Source organism: Oncorhynchus masou, chromosome 18, assembly GCF_036934945.1.
Source record: "Oncorhynchus masou masou isolate Uvic2021 chromosome 18, UVic_Omas_1.1, whole genome shotgun sequence".
Classification (NCBI taxonomy): domain Eukaryota; kingdom Metazoa; phylum Chordata; class Actinopteri; order Salmoniformes; family Salmonidae; genus Oncorhynchus; species Oncorhynchus masou.
The window spans coordinates 21,531,493-21,555,135 of NC_088229.1; the positions used below are offsets into that span (position 1 = coordinate 21,531,493).

At 41.8% G+C, this 23,643-nt stretch overlaps 2 protein-coding genes across 2 annotated transcripts; both read right to left on the bottom strand.

Moving 5' to 3' along the window:
• Positions 1 to 1,659: 1,659 nt before the first annotated feature.
• On the bottom strand, positions 1,660 to 10,586 carry LOC135504205 (uridine-cytidine kinase-like 1). The gene is made up of 15 exons (XM_064922558.1): positions 10,504 to 10,586; positions 8,492 to 8,682; positions 8,232 to 8,338; positions 7,227 to 7,397; positions 7,006 to 7,077; positions 6,703 to 6,892; positions 6,367 to 6,428; positions 5,554 to 5,570; positions 5,254 to 5,352; positions 5,071 to 5,164; positions 4,891 to 4,956; positions 4,646 to 4,768; positions 4,362 to 4,469; positions 4,010 to 4,166; positions 1,660 to 3,556 (listed from the first exon to the last, which is right to left on the bottom strand). Exons 1-15 carry the CDS (start codon positions 10,584 to 10,586, stop codon positions 3,465 to 3,467), a joined length of 1,632 nt encoding a protein of 543 aa, XP_064778630.1. The 3' UTR covers positions 1,660 to 3,464.
• Positions 10,587 to 11,946: 1,360 nt separating this feature from the next.
• Positions 11,947 to 22,691, bottom strand: LOC135559326 (sterile alpha motif domain-containing protein 10-like). Its single transcript, XM_064993505.1, has 3 exons — positions 22,302 to 22,691; positions 20,754 to 20,932; positions 11,947 to 12,126 (listed from the first exon to the last, which is right to left on the bottom strand). The coding sequence occupies exons 1-3, from the start codon at positions 22,312 to 22,314 to the stop codon at positions 11,947 to 11,949; spliced, it is 372 nt and encodes a 123-aa protein (XP_064849577.1). The 5' UTR covers positions 22,315 to 22,691.
• Positions 22,692 to 23,643: the final 952 nt, after the last annotated feature.

Consider the following 23,643-nt stretch of genomic DNA (forward strand, 5'->3'; position numbering starts at 1 on the left):
AAAAATGTTGGCATTCTTCCTAAAGAAAAAGTAATAATTTTGACCATATTCACAGATAAAAATACCAGATATTTTTCCCTTTTCATTTGTTACATATCACATGGACTGTCTCCACTACCATCTGTAAATTAAGTGTTTTACTTCCGTTTTACTGTTTTTACTTGCCAATCCTTTTCCTGCACTTTGCCTGCTTAATGTTGCATGCTAAAAAAACACAAACAAAAATCAAGCACTGTCATGTGGTAATGAAGAACATTTTTTACTTTTTTTTTTTACTGATTGTTTAGTTGTTATGTTGCTTTGTTTCTCTTAGAGAGCACAATGTCATTTTAATTCAGGATAGCTTTGGCTACTAGGAATCTCTGGCAATCGTTACTGTCAAGTTGGTCACTGCCTTCGTCTTCAACACAGAGAGAAAAGGATACTACTATCTGAACCACAGGGGCCATATCAAGTCAGGGGCCATATCAAGTCAGGGGCCATATCAAGTCAAGGGGACATACTGTTGAAGTCTACACAAATGTAATAGCTCCATCCTCAGTCTCAAAACTGTGGCTCAATCAAGATACTGCTTCAGCCTCACTATGGTGATTTCACCCTCCTAAGCTTTGAACGCAGGTGGAGCATTCATTAACACTCTCTGTAGCGATCTCATCACTACACTTGATGAACATTTTTATGTCCTCTCAATTGCCAGTGTTATCCTAAATGAAAATAAAAAATTCAGCTGTGCAGTGACAACAAATGATAACGACACAACAGAGATATTGTAAAGGAGCGTATCTGAAGTATAACACAAAATGTAATCTCAACCTGGACACTAAAGAACTTCATTTGACCAAATATACCCAGCACATAATGTGGTTATTATTCTGTATGTTGATGCAATGTGTACGTGCGTATGTTACAAAAAGAGAAAGAATAATAAATATATAATTGGTGTCAAGAAATCTATCTTTTACTATTTATGTTTGGCTGTATTTTTGGAATGACTTATCTGGTGAGAAAATTGCAAAGCAATGAAACAATGTGAATTTTGATGTTTTTGTTTAATTTTTCCAAGCAATTTAAGTTATGGTGTGTTATTTGAAAAGCCCAGCTAAGTTTTATGTGGCAGCTAATGTTGTGTGTTTGCTAATCAGACTACAGGGTCTTGTACTCGAAGCGTGTAATTAAGTGCTAAAAATGCAAAAGATTGTAATGTTTTATATCAAGATTACTATTCATGAAAATGTCAGTCAAGTTTATACTTTTGTAATAAAGTGGCACTTTGAAAAATTGTTTTCTCTAAGCTTCACTTAAAAATATATATAATCTAAACATGTACCTCATGTGCCTTTTATTAGACGGGATTAACTCCACCAGAAGGTAATAATTATTTGTCCAACCATGCCAGCTAACTTCACTAGACCACAGCACAGTCTAAAGCTGTCCCTCCATTGAACTCTTTGTCATATGCGCTGTTCATGATCTGTTAAGATTTTATTATTTTGCCTATTACAACATCATGATCAAATTATTGCCATATAATAAAGACACAAATCAAGCACAGGCTGGGTTTAGACAGGAATCCCAATTCTGATATTTTTCTACTAATTGGTCTTTTGACAAATCACATTAGATCTTTTTCAAAGCTGATCTGATTGGTCAAAAGATGAATTACTGAGAAAAAAAATCAGAATTGGGCTGCCTGTCTAAAAGCAGCCATAGTAGGCAAAATAATATAAATCAATATCAAACTGCTCTTGAAACCAAAGGCAGCTCTGAAAAACATTGGTGGTGACTAATGGAAGACAAACGTTCTACAATTCTACAATCGTGCTAAGGATTTATCACAGGAAAACATGATTTAATTGGCTATTAAGGCATTGAGAAAGTTGGATGCATTCAAGTAGATGTTTATAATTGTTGTACCCTTATTTTACTAGGTAAATTGACTGAGAACACATCCTCATTTACACCAACGACCCGGGGGATAGTTAAATAGGAAAGGGGGGGGGGGTGAATGAGCCAATTGGAAGCTGGGGATGATTAGGTGGCCATGATGATATGAGAGCTAGATTAGGAATTTAAGTAGATGTAAGTAAGGGTGACTGTTTCCTAAATGATAATCTGACATTCACTTTATTCCATAATTACACTCTAATAACACATGCATTTCCCAGAGAAAAATGTTCAAATGTGGAGGCGTGTGTGTGTGTGTGTGTGTGTGTGCGTAGAGGGGTCTGTGTCTGACTAGCTGGAGAAAAAAAATAGGTCACCCTTAAAACAAAAAGCTTACAGTCAACATCGCAACCGTCTGCTGAATTTTCATTGGTGGGCTTGTCTCCATAGTAACAGGTTAACCTTGAGGCAGTCGTCACATGGGCAGGCGAGTCTTGTGCTGTCTTGGAGAATACAACATGCATTGCATGACATCCATGATCACAGCCACCTACTCTGAGGGCTCTCACAGAGAAATATTGTGATTATAAATAAACAAATTCCCCACAAAACAGTGCTCTCTCATAACTCTAAATGTAGGCTATGCTTGGAAGAGGTAGAAAATATAATGCATTCAACATGTGTGTACTATGTTAGGTAAAAATGACTCCAATAAACGTAACGTATGTCACACCCTAAAAAATTGGGGTAAGATAGATACAAAGATATCTCATATTTGGCATTTAGCATCAAACATCAGCACATGTCATGATCTCTTTGTTCAGGTGAAGATCATCCTTGATTAATTGCTAGTGACTGTTCTCGCAGTCATGTGTGGAGAGGATTCAATACCATTTCAACTCAATACCTTTCAAATTGCTATACGTTTTCAAATACTTGAAAATAATGGGCAATTTCCAGTACACGATGTGTAATTTCACTCAATAAAAGGAATGGACCAATTGCAGACCGTCATTTGATTTCTAGTGTGGTTTGAGTAATCTGGGTGCACACACACAACATGGCAACACAGCAACTAAAATTGAACAATGCTTCCCCCTACAGGTTAGGAAGCTTCACTACCAAACCTTCAATAATCTATTTCATATAAAATTGCCAAGATAGCATAGCAATTGTCAAGATAGCATAGCAATTGTCAAGATAGCATAGCAATTGTCAAGATAGCATCTTCTTCAGAAGGGATGAAACTGATTCAGTTTCATGTAGCCCCATATATAAACATGTTCTGCTTGAGCAGTCCAGAACTGAACAATCCAACTGTATAAATAGAACAATAATCCCTCCATTTAAATATTGTAATATGTACCATAAAATAGAATACAAAATGTCTTGCTGTACATAAATGGGAGTAATGTCTTGTTTATAGAGAACCATTTGTTGTGTCTGTCTATAGCAGCTCTGATTGGTGTTGCTGGTTAATCCTGCCCTTAACTAGCCTTGTTAAACCAGCCTGATTATCACAAATTCACAGTCTGGTTTCACAAGGCTAGCCTTTAACCTTGTGTTTCACAGAATCACGTTCATGTTTGTTGTTTCGGTCGCTCCTGTTCCTCATCGTCACTCCAGCCTGATGATCCACCATCTGTCCCAAAGTAGCGGTCCCCAAAGTCCCCTGTAATGACAGAAAACACAGAAATCCAGAGTTAAATTACATGGAGCAACACATCAGATATCACCGTGAAGAGCACATGACTGAGGTGGATTACAGAAAGGTGTAGTCATTGAAGCAGAATTCTAATTAAATAGGCCAATCAACATTACTGACTTCCCACTGGGCAAAAACTAGTTGAATCAACTTGGAAAACTAAATGGATATGCAAAAGTCATCAACGTAAGGGCATTTCATATTTTATTTTCTTTCACCCAACTTTTAACCTAAATCCAATGACATGGTGAAATGTTTTACTGATTTCACATTGAATTCAGGTTATTTGACAACTCAACCAAATGTATATCAAAACTAAACGTTGAACTGACATCTGTGCTCAGTGGGTTACAACAGGAGGGAGTGGTTTGTACTAATGTATGGGGTAAGACATGTTAGCTATATCGATGCCAAACCCACCAATCCCTGGAATGACTTGCAGGAAGTCATCAACACTCTTGTCCACAGCTGTGGTGATGATTTTGACCTTAGGGAAGGCGTAGGCCACCGAGTGCACCCCCAACTCTGCCATGAGCAGAGAGACCAGCGCAATGTTCTCCTCCTGCACCTCGTGGTCCTGCATAGACACAACACAACACATTTAGTGCTATGGCCATCACTTTAAAACTCAGCCATTTAGTATGGTTAGTAATATCATAGAAATACAAATACTAATTATAATTCTATGGTTATTATAGCAATGAGTGATTAATCCTGAAGACAGTGTCTCTCTGTACTTATGGGATGGGGATGTCTATTACTGCCCCCTTACCAATAGGACTCGTACAGCCATCATGGCTGCAGCGCCTGTAGACACAGTGCTGTCCATTAGAATGACATGGTCCTCGCTGATGTCTTTTGGCAGACGCAGGTAATGCAACTGGACAGGGATGAAGGAGAAACAGGGTTCAGGAACGGTCAGGAAGAGGCAGATATTGTTACTAGGAAGACACCCAGTGAGCTGGATATACAGTAAGTGTGACTATTCTAAATAGGACCACGTCTCCTCTCTTCAGCCAATAAAGATCTATTCTATTCTGTTACTTTCTAAAGTACCTCTGGTTCTCCTGAGTCCAGGTTGGTCTGGATGAGGATCTTGCCGATGCGGACATCCTTACACACAGCCCTCAGAGCAGGCTCCATGGTCTCCCCTGCCCGCAGGATAGACACACCTGTAATCTGGGGGGAGGAGGATGGAGCTTCAGCATGTTGACAAACACACAAAGTCCATACTACTAGAAAGGAATACCAAACATAGTGCAGGGAAACAGGAGTAGTATCAATGACTGTACAGTACCCACCCCTTTTCCACTGAAGCTTCTCTTCCCATCATACTCCTGGCCCTGTGGAGTCTGTACCGTGCATGACTGTTACATGATACAATAGGGATGAAGTTAGCGACATTATGTCTAATCATATATAACAAAATAACATACTACAGTAGAATACACTATAAACATTGGTAAATAATGTCCACATACCTGAGAGGGCAGGAATGTTAGAGCATGTTCAATAAGGAGGCGCATCAACCTCTTGGAGTAGAAGATGAACTCGTCTCGACTGGTCTCCTGATTCCTGAAGTACACAAATTAGTTGGAGGAGAATGAGAAGAAGAAAAAAAAGTGTGTTGATTCTAGACTGGCTCTATTTGAACGTGATCTGACCTGATGATGGTATGCAGGCCTTTAACTTGAGGCGTACCCTCCAACACACTGAGGGTCTGGGGGAGGGGCTGAGTCTGCTGGGCCGAGGCCAGGACTGCCCTGGAGGAAACAACACAAAGGAGAATACATTTGAATAGGTGACAATGACTAAACACTGTTCTGCTCTCCCACTAGTTCTTCAATAAAAGGAGTCCATGTAGTCACCCTGAGACACCTGGTGGGGGTATTGTGAATAACACCACTACAAAAACTCAAATACGGGGGAGGGAGTGAGGAGGTGTAAGAGATGTGTAAGCCTACCTGACACTGAGCTCACGCTGCACAAAGAGAGAGAGAAAGAGAGATCGAGACAGAATGTACAAGAAGGTGAATGAAACAGAGAGAGAGAGAGAGAGAGAGCGAGAGCGAGAGCGAGAGAGCGGTGGAGAGCGAGAGCGAGAAAGGCAAAGAGATGTCAGTCACTCATCCCCTCACAATACCTCTACAGATACTCCAGCATTCTGCTACTGTGTGGCACCATCTTCTCATGCACTGCAGCTCAGAAATATTAAGAACACATTCCTGATATTGAGTTGCACCCCCTCCACCCCTTTGTCCCCAGAACAGCCTCAATTCGTCAGGGCATGGACTCTACAAGGTTTCGAAAGCGTACCACAGGGATGCTGGCCCATGTTGACTCCAATGCTTCCCACAGTTGTGTCAAGTTGGCTGTCCTTTGGGTGGTGGAACATTCTTGATACAAGGAAAACTGTTGAGCATGAAAAACCCAGCAGCGTTGCAGTTCTTGACACAAACCGGTGCGCCTGGCATCAACTATCATACCCAGTTCAAAGGCATTTAAATCTTTTGTCTTGACCATTCAGACTCTGAATGGCACACATACACAATCCATGTCTCATGTCTCAAGGCTTAAAAATCCCAATTTAACCTGTCTCCTCCCCTTCATTTACACTGATTGAAATGGATTTAACAAATTTAAGGGACATCAATCAAGGGATTATTGCTTTCACCTGGATTCACCTGGTCAGTCTCATGGAAAGAGCAGGTGTTGTTAATGTTTTGTACACTCAGTGTATATAGTCTACTGAGTATAGTGTTCTGCTGCTCACTCACCTCCTCCATCTGCTTGTGGACATGCTGGACAATCAGGTCAATGGCCACCATGTTACCACCACCTGGCAGAGGGAATTATATTTTCACTTGGAAACAACATATTTTAATTTGGAGAGAAACATTTCAGTAGCTCAAATGGCTACCACATAATTAACAATATCTGCACAGAATATCGGCTACGAAACCATAGTATATCAGCAGGATACATATGCCTTCATATTGGTATTAGCTGCCAATGGTTAACAAATATTATATTGAGAACGGCAGATGCCAAAATGCAGAATGCAAAAATATTGCACTTTTGACCTTTCTAACGGGTACTGTTCCATCTCTCACCTCGTGGCACAACAATGTCTGCCAGTCGAATGTAGGGTTCGATGTACTGCTCAAACGCAGGCTTCACAAACTTGTTGTACTGCTTGATGACCCCCTCGATGTCCCGCCCGCGCTCTGTGATGTCCCTGCGAAGCCGACGTACCAGCCGGATGTCTGAGTCAGTGTCCACAAAGATCTTCATGTCTAGGAGCTGGAGACAAACAGAGCAGCAATAGAGCACTATGTTCCTGTACCTTGCAGTCACAGATGACTCAACTGATTCAGTAAAGAAGTTATAAACATGTGATGATCATACAGCCTTACCTCCAAAAGCTCTTTGTCTGCAAAGGACATGATCCCCTCAAAGATGACCACACTTGCACCATACACAGTTTTCTACACAGGGAAGAGACAGACACAACAGAAATGCTCAGAACTGCAACAGCTGCCAGTTATACCCTTCTTCTGTTTATTTATAGTGGATAAATATATCAGGAGAATCTAGAGTTTTCCCTTGGTACATGGCCTTCAGGTTCTGCACTCACCCAGTCTTTCTGTCTGCCATGTGTAGTGAAGTCATACACTGGGATCTTCACGCTCTTGCCCTGTTTGAGTCTCTTAACGGTGGCAACTAGCAGCTCAAAGTCAAACGCCCCTGGGTGGTCAAAGTTGTAGTCGTTACTGGTTGCCAGGGTCTGTTCCTCAGGGGTCAGAACCTAGGGGGTACAGGAGAGCAAACTTCAGGGAAGGATGGACACAGAAACACAATGGAATCTTTCATAGAGTAAAAGGAAAAGGTGAATGTGTAAAAACAAAAAGTTGTAATGCTGCCTACCCATGTAGCGTGTGCTCATGTAGGTTACTTTCTAAATGTGATCCATTAAAGTTACTAGTTACCTGTCCAAAATTGTAATCAGTAATGTAACTTTTGGATTACCCAAACTCAGTAGCATAATCTGAATACTTTAATTTACTTTCGGATTACTATCCCTTTAAGAAGCAGTGGAAGAAAACAGACTTGTGGTCAGACTTACTCAGGTGGAACAAACCTAAACTTGTGCCTTTTTTCATGCTGAATTGAATGTCATTGTGAAAAGGTGTCATAATGTATTTTTTTAAGAAACATCCTTTTTGAATTTAAATCTAATCTATGAAGTAATCAACACATTTTTCAAAAGTATCTGTAATCTGTTTACAATTTGTTACATGTAATCAGTTACTCACCAACCCTGTGTGTGTGTGTGTGTGATTGCATGTTGAGTCCATGGGTGAGGGTGCATGTTATTCCCTGGTGTTCTATAAACAGACATGATGGAAGGAAGAAGTGTGGGAGGGGATTACCCAGGCTGTGGACAGTCTCTTCCCCATGTGCTGCACATGTGATTAACATCATTAAGAGGGATGGATTGTGGGTAGGCTCATTCATACAGTATCACAAGGGTGTCTGTCAACAAGTCTTTTGTGAGGAACGGAGAGGAACTCCTCTTAACCTACAGTACCATGTCCAGATGCTAAATCTCAAGCAAGCCAAATGAATGCCAGTCTCTCACCTTGTAAAAGGAGTCCATGGACAACAGCACTACCCAGGGGACATCCAGAGCCTCAATGATCTTATTGGCCACCGTGGTCTTCCCTGACGCACTGCCCCCACACAACCCTGCCGACAAACACACATATATGTTTAAGTACAACAACAAGTCATACAATAAGGAAAGACCATTACAACACTCCACATACAACATAAAAAAAATCACAATTAACACTCCACACACTGACAATTAAATAAGGCATACACCCATAACTGTTGTACCGATGACGAAGGCCTCTTTGGATTGTGCACCGTGCTCATCATACCAGGGGGGTCTGCCGGCTGTGTAAATGGTGCGTGTGCCGGTGCGAAGCAGGGGAGGCTCTGTCTTAGTCTGAGATGTGCTTTTCCTGCGTGGAGCCGTGATAGGAGAGCCAGGCAGGAGCCGATCTAACGAGTCTTCCCCACTACCACTGTGAAACAACAATCATCATATCATCATTAACCTGTTATTAACATAGAGCTTTGGGTACAATTACAGTACAAGAAAAAGGAGGGACATTTTTTAGGAGTGTTATAAAGTACTATAATGGTCCCTTTCGTAGGTAACGTCACTGATAAGGTTTATACCAACTCCGTCACACCCTTGTTTACTATCAAGCTCAACTGAAGGTTAAAAACCAGCTTAGCGGTTACATCAGACTCTAAATCCGCATTTAGTACTGTTCAGGCACCACTAAAGCCCCAACATAAAAATCTTAATTTGTTTCAACACATGTTTTTGGTAGATAGATCCTGCATTTCCCTGTACCTCTCATCACCAGTATGTTTCAACTGACATGGGATGGGACAACTCATCCCAACTCCCTCAACACACACAGGCAGAATGACTTCCACAGCCCTGTCTGTGTTTTCTTAGTGCTCACACACAGACAGCATCCATTCCAATAATCATGCATACAACACCACTATGTAAACAGACCACTTACCTTCGGGTCGTCATGGACCAGCAGCCTGAGATTCTGGCTCCAGTGTATGCAGGCAGAGTCATATCTGCAGCGAAACAGGGAGGGCTGGCTGCTCCAGCTCAGGCCCAACAGGTACAGTACTCACTACAGTACTCACTACTAACACAGTAGAGCTCACACAGGCTAACGCTTACTGAGGCAGCAAATGTGGTCAAAGTTAACCCCCATAGAAAAGAGATTACAATCCACCTGACGCACTTTAGAGGGAGAGACAACCTCTGGTCGTCTCTTTAGAGGTTGTCTCTTTAGACCTGTTTTACAATCTACCCACTGAATCTAGCCTCTCTCTTCCCTAATCTCAGCTCAGAGGAGAGTAAGGAAAATGTCACCAATTTTCTCCTTTTACCTCTCTACTTTCACCTCCCTCCCTCCTTGTCTAAGTGTGTTTAAAAGGATCCCAGAGTTGGTGACCGTTATTAATAGAGGCCTGTTTACACCAGGACGCCCTCTACTGATCTTCATCTCCTATGCTGATCCTGACAGAGATAGCCTGTTCCCAGATCTGTTTGGCAAGAATTAGCAAAACAGCACAAACAGATCTGGGACCAGGCTAGGACAGAGATATCCTGCAGGGCAATCATGTTCCCAAGTGTTTGTCTGATTACGACTCCGTCTCTGACCTACTGACAGTTGCTGTTGTATCATATTTTTGTCACAGTTTTTCCTTGCACAATGCCAGGCCACTGCATTTCATTCAGCATATGTGTCCATTGATGGCACACATTTGTTTTACCATTGTGTAGGCTACCTAGTTATTACTGTAAAAATCTACATACACTCAAAAACTACAATTTCAGCAGATACATACTGAGAGCAGAGCAATGCAATAGCGTCATCCTGTTGTGTTATGTGCTAGATCCAAGGCAGATGTCCATTATTAGACTGATCCTATTACGCGACTGCTTGGTGACATACTTTATTGGCGACGGCAGAGCAGCTGACACACAGCATTAAAATGATCATTGGTAAATGATCAAACTTGATATCCGACTCAGTTAACCGGTATTTGAATTCAATCTATAAAACTTCAAACATTCTATGAATCCCAACTTGACTGTGTGTTTATGCGCAGGTGGGACGTTACAGCTAAGCAAGCCACTGTGAGCTCTGGGAGGTCAAATGATGCCGTAGTAGATTAGGCTACAACGAAAGGCATAAATCCAATGCAGTGCTCAGCACATAGTTATATATTTCAGGCTTCGTTTAAACAACATCAGCTAATACAAGGTATAAGAATGAAATAGTCTATGCTGTTAGAACCAGTACCTGTCTGAGCGCGATGACATTTTCTTCCCGCTGCACTCAGCTTCCTCTTGCCCTCTTCGGTGCCGGCTGGTGGACAGCGCCATGTATTCAAGAGGATTGTGGGTAATGTAGTTGATCTTCACCAGTAGTGGATTGGAGTCACAGTAAAATCACGTAGGCCAATGTTAAGTACATAATACATTTTATTTGTCTGAAATAAGGAGCCCTTCACCATAAATGTATTTCACAACAATCTATCCAATTTACAATTAAGCCCCAAAATAGAGTACACTATAGGATACTTCCAAGAAGAACCATTGTGACAAAAATATATAATTCACAACTAACCTTGCACAGCTGTATGGTTAAAACATAAAATAACATAAAAATGGGCAACAAGACACAAACAGCCAATCTGACAGGAAGCCTTTAATAACATCCTTTAATTTCAAATCACAGATAGAACTGTATAGTCTGTCTGTCCCTTTAGTTGGAAAACCAATATCCAACTTTTCAAAGTCGGGGCTGTGTTCTATTGATCACAGTACTGTATGTATATTTGGGAGTGTTCCATCTCCCCCGGTTCTGTCTGAGTTGGATATGGCATGTGATCATCTCATGTGTCCTCGTCAGAGTTAATAGTTTCCATGTGGTTCACATTACAGTCCAAGTTTCTGAATGGTGTACAGACTCCCAGCTTGTACATGGTTGAAGTGCTCTATAATCTTTCCAGTTTTCACTGTAAACAACCCAGTCAGAAATGGAATGTTATGTTACGATATATTTCCAAAGGAGACACCTGTTTCAAGAGAAAGACAAGGAGAGAAAATAGGAACTGTTAGAATTACACTCAAATGTTATCTCAAATTTACACACACACACACACACACACACACACACACACACACCTCTGCTAAGGAGCTGCAGGTTTCGTCCCTCCTCTTGCATATGCAGTTGAAGCACCTGCTGTAGGAGCTCCTGCCTCAGTGTCTCTTGCACCAAGCCCATCCTCTCCAGCTTCTCCCCATTCAGACGCAACAGAGCACGGCCTGACAGGGAACAGAGAGAGGAGGCTGTCATTAAGTGATTCAACTGTCACTACTCATACACACCCACACCGACTGTATTGTGTATTTTACTAGCCTTTTCTGATGATGAATTATGGTTTTTCTGCTAGTGCACTTGTATCCACCCACACCTGCTGTATTCCAATCTCATTGCATGATTATTAATGAATAGTGCACTTGTACCCTTTGATACCTGTATTGGGTAAAGAGTATTACAAGCATAGTTATTCAACTAACTCTACTCTGCCAGCCATCCACTCTTACTGTATTTTAGTCTCCTTTTATGATTGTAAATGATGATTTCGGGTTAGTGCACTTGTATCTACTCAAACCCACTGTATTTTACTCTGATTCTGTAATTATGAATGATGTTCTTGATGCCTGTAATACACGTGTCCTAGTTAATACCTGTGATGGCGTGATGAGAGAAGGCCTCTACGTAGGTCAGGTAGTTGTGAGGACAGTGTTTCTTCAACCACCTGCAGACGTCCTGCTGAGTCCATAACACCACAGGCTGGATCAGACTAGGCTGGGTGGGGCTGGTGTGGTAGATTCCATAGGAGTTGCCTGATCGGCGCTGAAATACACCCAAGCACACACACTGAATATTTTATTTATGCAATGTCATATTTCTTTTTTGGCACTCGACTGCTTCCATTATCTCTCAGACCCCTCCCCTCCCATTTAAGTGATGTGTTTTAATCTTGAGTGCACCAAGGGATGACAACCTCACCACGTCAGTTAAACTAGCACATCCTTCATTCAAAACATCTGTTCAAACACCCAGGGGTCTTTCTTTCTTCTGGTCACCAAGGACCACTTTCATGATCTTAGCCACACAGATATAATGCATGACAATGCAGTTGCCTGGAATATAGTGATGGGAGTGACATTCCTTCAGTGGTGGACAAAGTACCCAATTGTCAAGTAAAGATATCTTAATAGAAAATGACTCAAGTAAAAGTCACCCATAAAATACTTCTTGAGTATCAAAAGTAAAAGTATAAATAATTTCAAAATACTTATATAAAGCAAACCAGATGGCAAAATTCTCTGTTTTTCAAAATGTATCGATAGCCAGGGCCACACTCCAACACTCAGACATCATTTACAAACAAAGCATGTGTTTAGTGAGTCCGCCAGATCAGAGGTGGTAGGGATGACCAGGGTTGTTCTCTTGATAAGTGTTTAAATTGACCATTTTCCTGTCCTGCTAAGCATTCAAAATGTAATTAGTACTTTGGGTGTCAGAGAAATGTTTGGAGCAAAAAAGTACATTATTTTCTGTAGGAATGTAGTGAAGTAAAAGTAAAAGTAGTCAAATATAAATTATAAAGTACAGATACCCCAAAAAACGACATAAGTAGTACTTTAAAGTATTTTAACTTAAGTACTTTACACCACTGCCATCCTTTACTTAACTCGTGTTCATACCACTGTAGCTTATCTCTGCAACCACAGCATTTCTGGCAAAGTCATGCAAAAGCTAATAAGCCTTGGTTATTGTACACACACAGTCACGTAGAGTAGGCCAGAAGGCTAAACTGGATAACCTAACCTCTATCAAAATAAAAAGATGGTGGAACCGCAAAAGTTCTTCTGTGCAAAGGTGTTTATTTACAAGTGATTCCGGAACAAAAAAACAGTACTGCCATCAACGTCTACCTTATGGGACAGCTTAAAAACAATGCTGCCCCATCCACAGCTCAATCCAAACTGCCTTTCCATGACTGAAAGAGAGGCTCCTCGAACCCATCGTCGGTAGAGACCCTTGAGGCGGTGGTACGTCTCTGTCGGCGACTCACCCGATGGCGTTGATGCAGCTCTGAAGCGTTGACGGTAGGTTTCCGGTGAGATGTCAAACTTCACCAGCAGCGCTTCCTTCAAGCCCTTGTAGACATTGGACAGACCCTCATCCATTGCTGTGTAAGCCTCTAAGGCCTTGCCCGTGAGATCCATCTCCATTGCTGTGAAAGGCCCATTGGCCTCTGCCCAATGAGGCTGAACAAGGCACTGATTATTTCTTGGACAAGCCTGCAGGCCCACTGCCACGTCTTAGCCATGCGCTCAAACCTCAGCAGGTAGTTTTCAATGTCCTCCCCTGCTGGTATGAGGGCATCTTTGGCTCCTTCCTCAGGAATGCTGGAAGATGGACGTTAACACTGCTGGACTGGTCTCCTGGTGCTGGCCTCATTACTGCTTGGGGTGGCTGCTGTGGAGTTGAAGTCCCTGCTGCATCGAGCCTTTGTCGTCCTGGTGTTGGAAGACCCAATCTTGGGCTCTCACTGACGAGTTCCGTCTGGTGGGGAGCTGTGAGGATAGATTGGCGTAGGCCACGTAACTCCTGCTTGAAGTCTTTGTCCCTCCTCTCAAGGCAGGTGAAAAGTTGCTGAAAAAGGGTTACCATGGTTGGGTGTGGTTCTGGTCCTCCAACTGCTCCTTCAGTCAGCAGCTAACCCCGTTCTGGTTGTCTTTGGCCCCGCGGTCGGGCTCCAAGTTTCTCATACTTGACCTCTTCTTCACCAGACGATTCCATGGTATTCCACCCCGGTTCAACTTCAGGTACCTTTTCTGACAGTTGATGCTGTTGCTGAGAACACAATCCTGTACGCATTCCTTTACCTCTCTTGTTGGAATTCACTGATTTGCGGTACGCCATCCCACCACTGCCACCATATGTCACGTAGAGTAGGCCAGAAGGCTAAACTGGATAACCTAACCTCTATCAAAATAAAAAGATGGCGGAACCGCAAAAGTTCTTCTGTGCAAAGGTGTTTATTTACAAGTGATTCCAGAACAAAAAACAACAATACTGCCATCAACATCTACCTTATGGGACAGCTTAAAAACAATGCTGCCCCATCCACATCTCAATCCAAACTGCCTTTCCATGACTGAAAGAGAGGCTCCTTTTGTAGGGCTAGCCCCTCCCCTCAGAACAATTAACCCTAATTAATTAATCAATTAACAATACAAACCTACATTTTCCATGAACTAAACATACTAAAGGATATACATTGCAACACGGTTTTAAACAATATCACAGCATAACATTTACAACATTACATCACTACTGACAATATCTTTCAATATGCCCATATGCATTAATGAGCCATTTGGGACATGCACTATAAAGCCAACCCAATTCCCTTAGCTCGGGTCCTTTTCCAGCATACCCGGAAGCTACAGAGATGGAGAGAGAAACAGAACAAACAAACAATGCGCTCATCCACAACATTGATAAGTATAATAATTATTGTATCTCTCAAATATGAACATTGACAAGTGTGAAATGCATGCACCAAGACAGAAGTTAATTTGTGTGTCGACCCACATTGTTAACTTATCTTATAATGGCGCAGAGAGGAGTGATGAATATGTGTGTGCGTTAAAGAACCAAATGCTGCCCGCGGCCAGTGACGGACTTCTACGTCACACACACACACACACACACACACACACACACACACACACACACACACACACACACACACACACACACACACACACACACACACACACACACCAAGCAGCAGTGGGTGTCAAGGTTCAAGTTTCACATTTCACATTGTATTAGTCATATGTACGGGATACATATGGTAAACATCATCTAACAAAATGCTTACTGCAGGTTCCTTCTCGACAATGCAACAATAAGAAATAATACAAGATAAGAATACAAACAAAGTAAACGGCTCAGTATAAACATTTTAGCATCAGTATAATACAGGAAGGCACAATTTATAGTCCAATATTTACATGTGTTTCGGGGAAGAGGAGATTGAGGGCAATGTGTTTAAATTAAGCAGCTTAATAAGAGTCTGGTAGCAGCAGTTGTGATGTGTGTGGAGCATGAATATAAAGTACTTGGCCAAAAATATGTGGACAACCTTTCAAATTAGTGGATTCGGCTTTTTCAGCCAAACCCGTTGCTGACAGGTGTATAAAATCGAGGACACCGCCATACAATCTCCATAGTCAAACATTGACAGTAGAATTGCCCGTATTGAAGGGCTCAGTGACTTTCAACGTGTCACCGTCATAGGATGCCACCTTTTCAACAAGTCAGTTTGTCAAATTTCTGCCCTGCTAGAGTTGCCTCGGTCAAGTGTAAGTGCTGTTATTTTGAAGTGGAAACGTCTAGGAGCAACAACGGCTCAGCCGCGAAGTGGTAGGACACACAAGCTCACAGAACGAGACCGCTGAGTGCTGAAGCGTGTAGCGTGTAAAAATTGGAGCAGTGGACTCTGGAGCAGTGGAAAAGCATTCTCTCGATCGATGAATCATGCTTCACCATCTGGCAGTCCGACGGATTAATGTGGGTTTGGCAGCTGCCAGGAGAATGCTACCTGCCCGAATGCATCGTGCCAGCTGTAAAGTTTGGTGGAGGAGGAATAATTGTCTGGGTCTGTTTTTCATGGTTTGGGCTAGGCCCCTTAGTTCCAGTGAAGGGAACTCTTAACAATGCAGCATACAATTACATTCTAGACGATTCTATGCTTCCAACTTTGTGGCAACAGTTTGAGGAAGGCCCTTTCCTGGTTCAGCATGACGATGCCCCTATGCACAAAGCGAGGTCTATATAGAAATGGTTTGTCAAGATTGGTGTGGAAGAACTAGCATCACTACTCTAGATGGTTCTGACTTAGAATATGTGGACAACTATAAATACCCGTGTCTAACTAGACTGTAAACTCTCCTTCCAGACTCACATCAATTAAGCATCTCCAATTCAAAGTTAAATCTCGAATCGGCTTCCTATTTCACAACAAAGCTTACTTCACTCATGCTGCCAAACATACCCTCGTAAAACTGACTATCCTACCGATCCTTGGCGTCGGCGATGTCATTTACAAATATCCTCCAACGCTCTACTCAGCAAATTGGATGCAGTCTATCACAGTGCCATCTGTTCTGTCACCAAAGCCCCATATACAATGCCTTGCGAAAGTATTCGGCCCCCTTGAACTTTGCGACCTTTTGCCACATTTCAGGCTTCAAACATAAAGATATAAAACTGTATTTTTTTGTGAAGAATCAACAACAAGTGGGACACAATCATGAAGTGGAACGACATTTATTGGATATTTCAAAAAATTTTAACAAATCAAAAAGTGAAAAATTGGGCATGCAAAATTATTCAGCCCCTTTACTTTCAGTGCAGCAAACTCTTTCCAGAAGTTCAGTAAGGATCTCTGAATGATCCAATGTTGACCTAAATGACTAATGATGATAAATACAATCCACCTGTGTGTAATCAAGTGTCCGTATAAATGCACCTGCACTGTGATATTCTCAGAGGTCCGTTAAAAGCGCAGAGAGCATCATGAAGAACAAGCAACACACCAGGCAGGTCCGAGATACTGTTGTGAAGAAGTTTAAAGCCGGATTTGGATACAAAAAGATTTCCCAAGCTTTAAACATCCCAAGGAGCACTATGCAAGCGATAATATTGAAATGGAATGAGTATCAGACCACTGCAAATCTACCAAGACCTGGCCGTCCCTCTAAACTTTCAGCTCATACAAGGAGAAGACTGATCAGAGATGCAGCCAAGAGGCCCATGATCACTCTGGATGAACTGCAGAGATCTACAGCTGAGGTGGGAGACTCTGTCCATAGGACAACAATCAGTTGTATATTGCACAAATCTGGCCTTTATGGAAGTGGCAAGAAGAAAGCCATTTATTAAAGATATCCATAAAAAGTGTTGTTTAAAGTTTGCCACAAGCCACCTGGGAGACACACCAAACATGTGGAAGAAGGTGCTCTGGTCAGATGAAACCAAAATTGAACTTTTTGGCAACAATGCAAAACATTATGTTTGGCGTAAAAGCAACACAGCTCATCACCCTGAACACACCATACCCACTGTCAAACATGGTGGTGGCAGCATCATGGTTTGGGCCTGCTTTTCTTCAGCAGGGACAGGGAAGATGGTTAAAATTGATGGGAAGATGGATGGAGCCAAATACAGGACCATTCTGGAAGAAAACCTGATGGAGTCTGCAAAAGACCTGAGACTGGGACGGAGATTTGTCTTCCAACAAGACAATGATCCAAAACATAAAGCAAAATCTACAATGGAATGGTTCAAAAATAAACATATCCAGGTGTTAGAATGGCCAAGTCAAAGTCCAGACCTGAATCCAACCGAGAATCTGTGGAAAGAACTGAAAACTGCTATTCACAAATGCTCTCCATCCAACCTCACTGAGCTCGAGCTGTTTTGCAAGGAGGAATGGGAAAAAATTTCAGTCTCTCGATGTGCAAAACTGATAGAGACATACCCCAAGCGACTTACAGCTGTAATTGCAGCAAAAGGTGGCGCTACAAAGTATTAACTTAAGGGGGCTGAATAATTTTGCAGTTTTTGATTTGTTAAAAAAGTTTGAAATATCCAATAAATGTCGTTCCACTTCATGATTGTGTCCCACTTGTTGTTGATTCTTCACAAAAAAATACAGTTTTATATCTTTATGTTTGAAGCCTGAAATGTGGCAAAAGGTCGCAAAGTTCAAGGGGGCCGAATACTTTCGCAAGGCACTGTATATATATATATATTTTATGCTCTCGTGGCTGAATGGAAGTCCCCCAGCAATGTTCCAACATCTAGTGAAGAGCCTTCACAGAAGAAGGCAGAAAAGGGGGGACCAACTCCATATTAATGCCCATGATTTTGGAATGAGATGTTCGTCGGGCAACTTTTGGTCTTGTAGTGTACTGTGTGTGTGTGTGTGTGTGTGTGTGTGTGTGTGTGTGTGTGTACTGTATGTCTGTGTGGGTGTGTGCATGAGCAGCTGGTCAGTCCAGTTCAAGTGTTCAGCAGTCTGATGACTTGTTGATATAAACTGTCTCTGAGACTGTTGGTATCAGAACTCTTGTTCTGATACCGCCTGCCCGACAGTAATGTTATTGCTCTCACATTAGCATATATCCACACTAAACCCATCACTAATGAAGCCTATCATATAAAAGGTCCCCCTGCAGATCAAACACATACATTCATCTGAAACTATAAGATCAGGGAACATAGTTCTGTGAGCAATGAGCATCAGCATCAAACCAGAGTGCATGTGGGTCAGTCTTATCCTAATACCAAATTCCTTCACTTGGAATCTCAGCAGGATATGGGTGACTAATCAAATGAAGCCTTTGATCATTCATTCAATTTAAAAATCAATGAATGCAGTGTTCTCTCCTTTTCTGCTCTGCTCTTCTTCTCCAGCAGCCCCACTTAAAGTTCAAAAGGTTTGAACTCAACATACTAGTGCTACACCCCTTGGCCTGAATTTGGCCAGCAACAAACAAAAACAAATAAGCTCTCTCCCTGCATTTTTCATCACAGACATTCATGATACAAGATTATGTAATGCATTGCATTGATCGTGAAAGAAATAAAGCATGAGGCATATGCATGCATGGAAGGGGAAGGGAAGTATCTCTGTCATCAACCCAAATTTGTAGGGTACTTGGAAACCGCAATGTATAGCAGAGATTCCTTCATTCATTGGTAAAAAAACAGTCACATTGAAATTGCAATAACATGATTTAAAGTCAATTTAAAAAACGCAAAAGGTTCACTGCGCTGTAATACCACGTAAAGGGAATACCATAATATATCAGATAGGGTGCTAGTGGGTAACTAGCCCCCCCTAAGAACATGTCTAATTTTTGACACAAAAGAGTCTGGAAAAAAATTGATATGTGGAAGATCATGCTTAGGCGAATAAACTATAAAGGTAAAAAAGTGGCTACAGTTTACACTTTTTCAGTTATTTCAGGAAATGTTGTTTTCAAAAAAGGGGCTTTTTTTAAATACCGGGTGTAACTGCCCCCCCGGTAGAAGAGTTATGGCATAGGGTTTCACAGAAGTGTGTTAAAATCCATTTAATCAGTTTTATTTAGAAATTCTTTAGTAAGTAATACTTCAAGTCTAGTTGCGTTACTTCAAGTCTAGTTGCGTTAATTATTTCAATAAAATATGGGGGGGAAATGGTTTTACACATGTCACCATTAATAACTGCACTATGAGGAGATTTTATGTAAAGTCCCTCTTTTTAACTCACCTGCACATTAATTTTCTTTTTTCTTTCTTTGTTGTTCATTTTCTATACAATCCATTATGTACAATTGCACTAAATATGATTTGAATAATGCAAGAATTTAAATCCTTACAGTCTTTAAAATGACATTCAGGAGCAAAAGGTTTCCCCCCCAAAAAACATATATATTTGGAATATAAAATTAGAATGGAATATAAATAATAACATTAAATAACATTGGAATATAACATTTAATAACAATAACTGAACTAATTAACTCAGTGTAACATTGATGTGGCAAATGCTTCGCTATTGCACAATTCTAATTTGTACCTGTAGGTCACAAATAAAGCTATCCCCAGTAAAATTGGAGCACAACTCACGAGCCCACCTACTGCACTGCTCACACCTAATCCAGTCCCCACCTGTGACTGAAAACAAGGGGAGAGATGCCCCATGGGCTAGTTACCCCCTATTACCCTAGCATTAATTGAACCAGGCACCGGGAACCGAGAACCAGGACCCCCCTAGACATGCTTTGTTATAAAACATATCTGCCAGAGCACATACTGTAAGGTTCACCACAGCCATTAGATGTCATACAGTATATTGCACATTTTAGCTCTCAGTCCACAGACAAAGGCTGGTGTCTCTGTACATAGGAAGGATAGCAGTTCTTTTTAAAGTCATTATAAAAGGCTGGACAGTCTGAGTGCCCCATAGCCCTCTGGATAAACAGCATCTTCCATTCTCCACGAACAAAGTGCTACTCGTGTTGGAACAATGGATAAAGTCCATTGCATTTGTCATATAATAATTTTTATATTTTGTCTTTGTGAAGAGAGAAGCTTTTGTGTTGGTAAATTACACAGGGCCAGAGAGAAGCTTACATACACGTCAATTAATGATTGAAAAAGACTGATCTGAGAGGAATAATAACCCATGAAGCTCTTTCCTTTTTCTAAATGTACATGTGCATCTAGAATAGGCATACCAATTAGAGATGTAGTGGATGACTAGGAACAGATACAGTATAAAAAGGCATCCATTAGCATCATGGCTGTAAAGCTCTACAGAAATGGGGTCACTTTTCACATCTAATCTGTGATTATGATCTGATATGCAGAAATAGAGATCTTAAATAGTTGAGGTACTCCACCTGATATTTCTCTGTCCCAGGCTGTTGGAGCAGCTTCACTGTCCGGCCCCCTGCTGTTTTCTGACCCCGCCCGTCATGCCAAGTCAGGTTCCCTCCTGTCCGTCGACTCAGGTGGTTGAAGTCCTCCGGCAGCGCTCTGTATTCCACAGCAGGCCGGCAGAAACTGAAACTGGAGGCCGCTACAAGAGTAAAAGAGACACATACAGTTTTGATTTGAGCAATACGATTTGACTATAACAGTGGCAGTAAAGTCACAGGCTTGTGGTGCTTGAAATTCTCTCACTGACTATGCTGTAATTTGCACTAGAAATGCATTGTGAAATCTGGAAAAATATATGCCAAAGAATTGTAAAACCCTGGGTGCCTTCTCATTGACAGATGGGCTCAACCATCATTACTAGGTGTTTTTCCAGACAGACCAAGCAGGTGTTATAATGGCTGAGCCATTAAACTGAGTCATTATGAGCTGATGTTCAAAGGAACTTCAACTTTTACCCAGATAGCTCCCAGGCATTTCTGGCAACTCCACATGACTACTGCATATAAATCAGTCGCTCATCATTATGTTTAGTTACTGGCAGACACACACCCTATCCCATTCTACAGGCAGAAAGTGTCTTTTCTGTATCATAATGAAGGGAAAAGGTGCTAGCTAGAGTAAACACACCATTACTGCAGCATAACCTGGCAACCAGCCACAGGTCATTACTAAGTAATGTGCCAGATTGAGTTGATTTTCTGTCTGTGTTGGAAGTGATGTTTTGAGTAGTGTGTGTGTGATGTTCATTCAAATGTTTATTTTCTAATTGACACAGGTTAAGTTTAAATGAGGACAGAACAAGAGACAGTAGAGGAGAGCATGAGAGGAGAGGAGAGGAGATGAAAGGGTATATTTTGGTCCTTTTGCTTGTGCCCCTCCTCTGCATTATCCAGTATCCCCCTTATTCCAGACCCCCAACAGAGCCAAGGCTCGCAAAGGCAGCTCGTTATCAAGCCAAGCCATATGAATGCCACTGGTGGAGAACATTTCATAACGGACATAACCCTTCGATATCAACCCTCTAGTCTAGGTCTTCAGCATGGGGCATGGGTGTATGTTGCTTCATGACACTTAGAAAAATAACTTCAATAAAAATACACTAGAAGTGTTTGAAAACATCGAATCTGAGATGTACCCAATCTTCAGTGAACAACTGGTTCCTTCATTTCAAAATAGGCGTTAAATTATAAGGAATGGGTTATATGGCCAGTGGTCACTGTAAACAAATGGACCCTAATCCGTCACCCTTAATCGCTATCAATTTCAGCACCACGCCGTCCGGACAGCGGTTTCTGTTTGTGCTGCATAAAAATTCCACCTAAATTCTGAAATCAAAAGCCAAAAATAAGCAGGGGCAGTGGTCATGCAAGTCAGCAAAACGAATGCTACACTGCGCACTTGTTTAGCTTAATCTGGTTTTACCGAAAATAGAAAGTATATCACAAGAGAAGATAGGGGATGATTCGTCTATTGAGATGTCGCATGCACGACTATTGGATCTCAATTACCGTCCACAGCCATGCCGTTTCACCTTTCCCTGTGACAGCACTAGTAAAAGTATCCAACAGGTAATCCTCGGTTTGTGGACTCCTCTCCGTTCCGCAAAAGTCTACACTGACAGTATGGTCTAACAATTAGCCGACCGCCACTCAGGTGCCACTGCCAGTAGACAACTCTACATCTCGTGAGTTCTTCGGTTATATCCAGGGTTGAATGGAGGAATTAACTCATGCAGCATTCAAATAGGCTGCCAAATGTCAAAATTGACACTGGAAGCGTTTCACTAAGTAAAAAAACAAACACAGATACGCTCTAGCGCAACCTCTTATCGGATGGTGCAGCTAATAGTGTCCTGTCCTGGGTGAAGTTGTGAGTCTCTTTCGGTGCGGAATGTCCCAATGATGTTGGTTGACTGATTCTGTCAGTGCGGAGCTACTGCATGTATGTGTGGTTCATCTCGTCATGAGAATCAGGCGCGCGGCTTTTTCTCAAGAGCCAGCATGAGCGGTCTCAAAGTGCTGCCCGGAGCCCTGTAATTAGCGCAGCCAGTGGAGAGACTTTGAACACCGGCTGATGAAAAGCCAGCGCAAGACTCACACGCTAGAGGCAAAATAGAATAGAGAACATGCAGCATAAGGGATCCTCCTGCCTTTATTTACCAAATAAAAGGAGCCAGAGCTCTGGTGCTCCTGGGGACCATACATTTCACCAAGATGACATCCATGGTGGAGCCTCAGAGCAAAGATAGCCAAGGGGAAACCCAAGGCTTTAGGCAGTGGCCCTTACTGTAAATAAGAAGTCAAAAGGTCAAATAAGGGGTGCTTATATTTGTCCTGATTCGCACATGTACAAGTGTGTGGTGAAATAGTAATGTGTTTTTAGCATATCCCACTTCCCCTAAGACACCCTTGGAGAGTGGGGTCATGGCATGGGATCAGTTTTACAGTTTGACAGATCATCAGGCTGCTAACTGTCAACAGAGTTGACATGTCACACCAGTAGAAAACCATGTGGCTTTTAGTGAACTACGTCTGTTCTACCCATTCTACTTCTATATAATTTATGGTTGGATACAACCATTACTAATGGTTGTGGTTGGATATTTAAAAATAAATAACATATTTAACCTTTACTGAACCATGCAAGTCAGTTAAGAACAAATTCTTATTTACAATAACGGCCTACCCCGGCCAAACCCTAACTGCTGGGCCAATTGTGTGCCGCCCTATGGGACTCCCAATCACAGCCAGTTGTGATACAGCCTGGAATTGAACCAAGGTCTGTAGTGATGCCTCTAGCACTGAGATGCAGTGCCTTAGACCGCTGCGCCACTCGGGAGCCCAATGATGG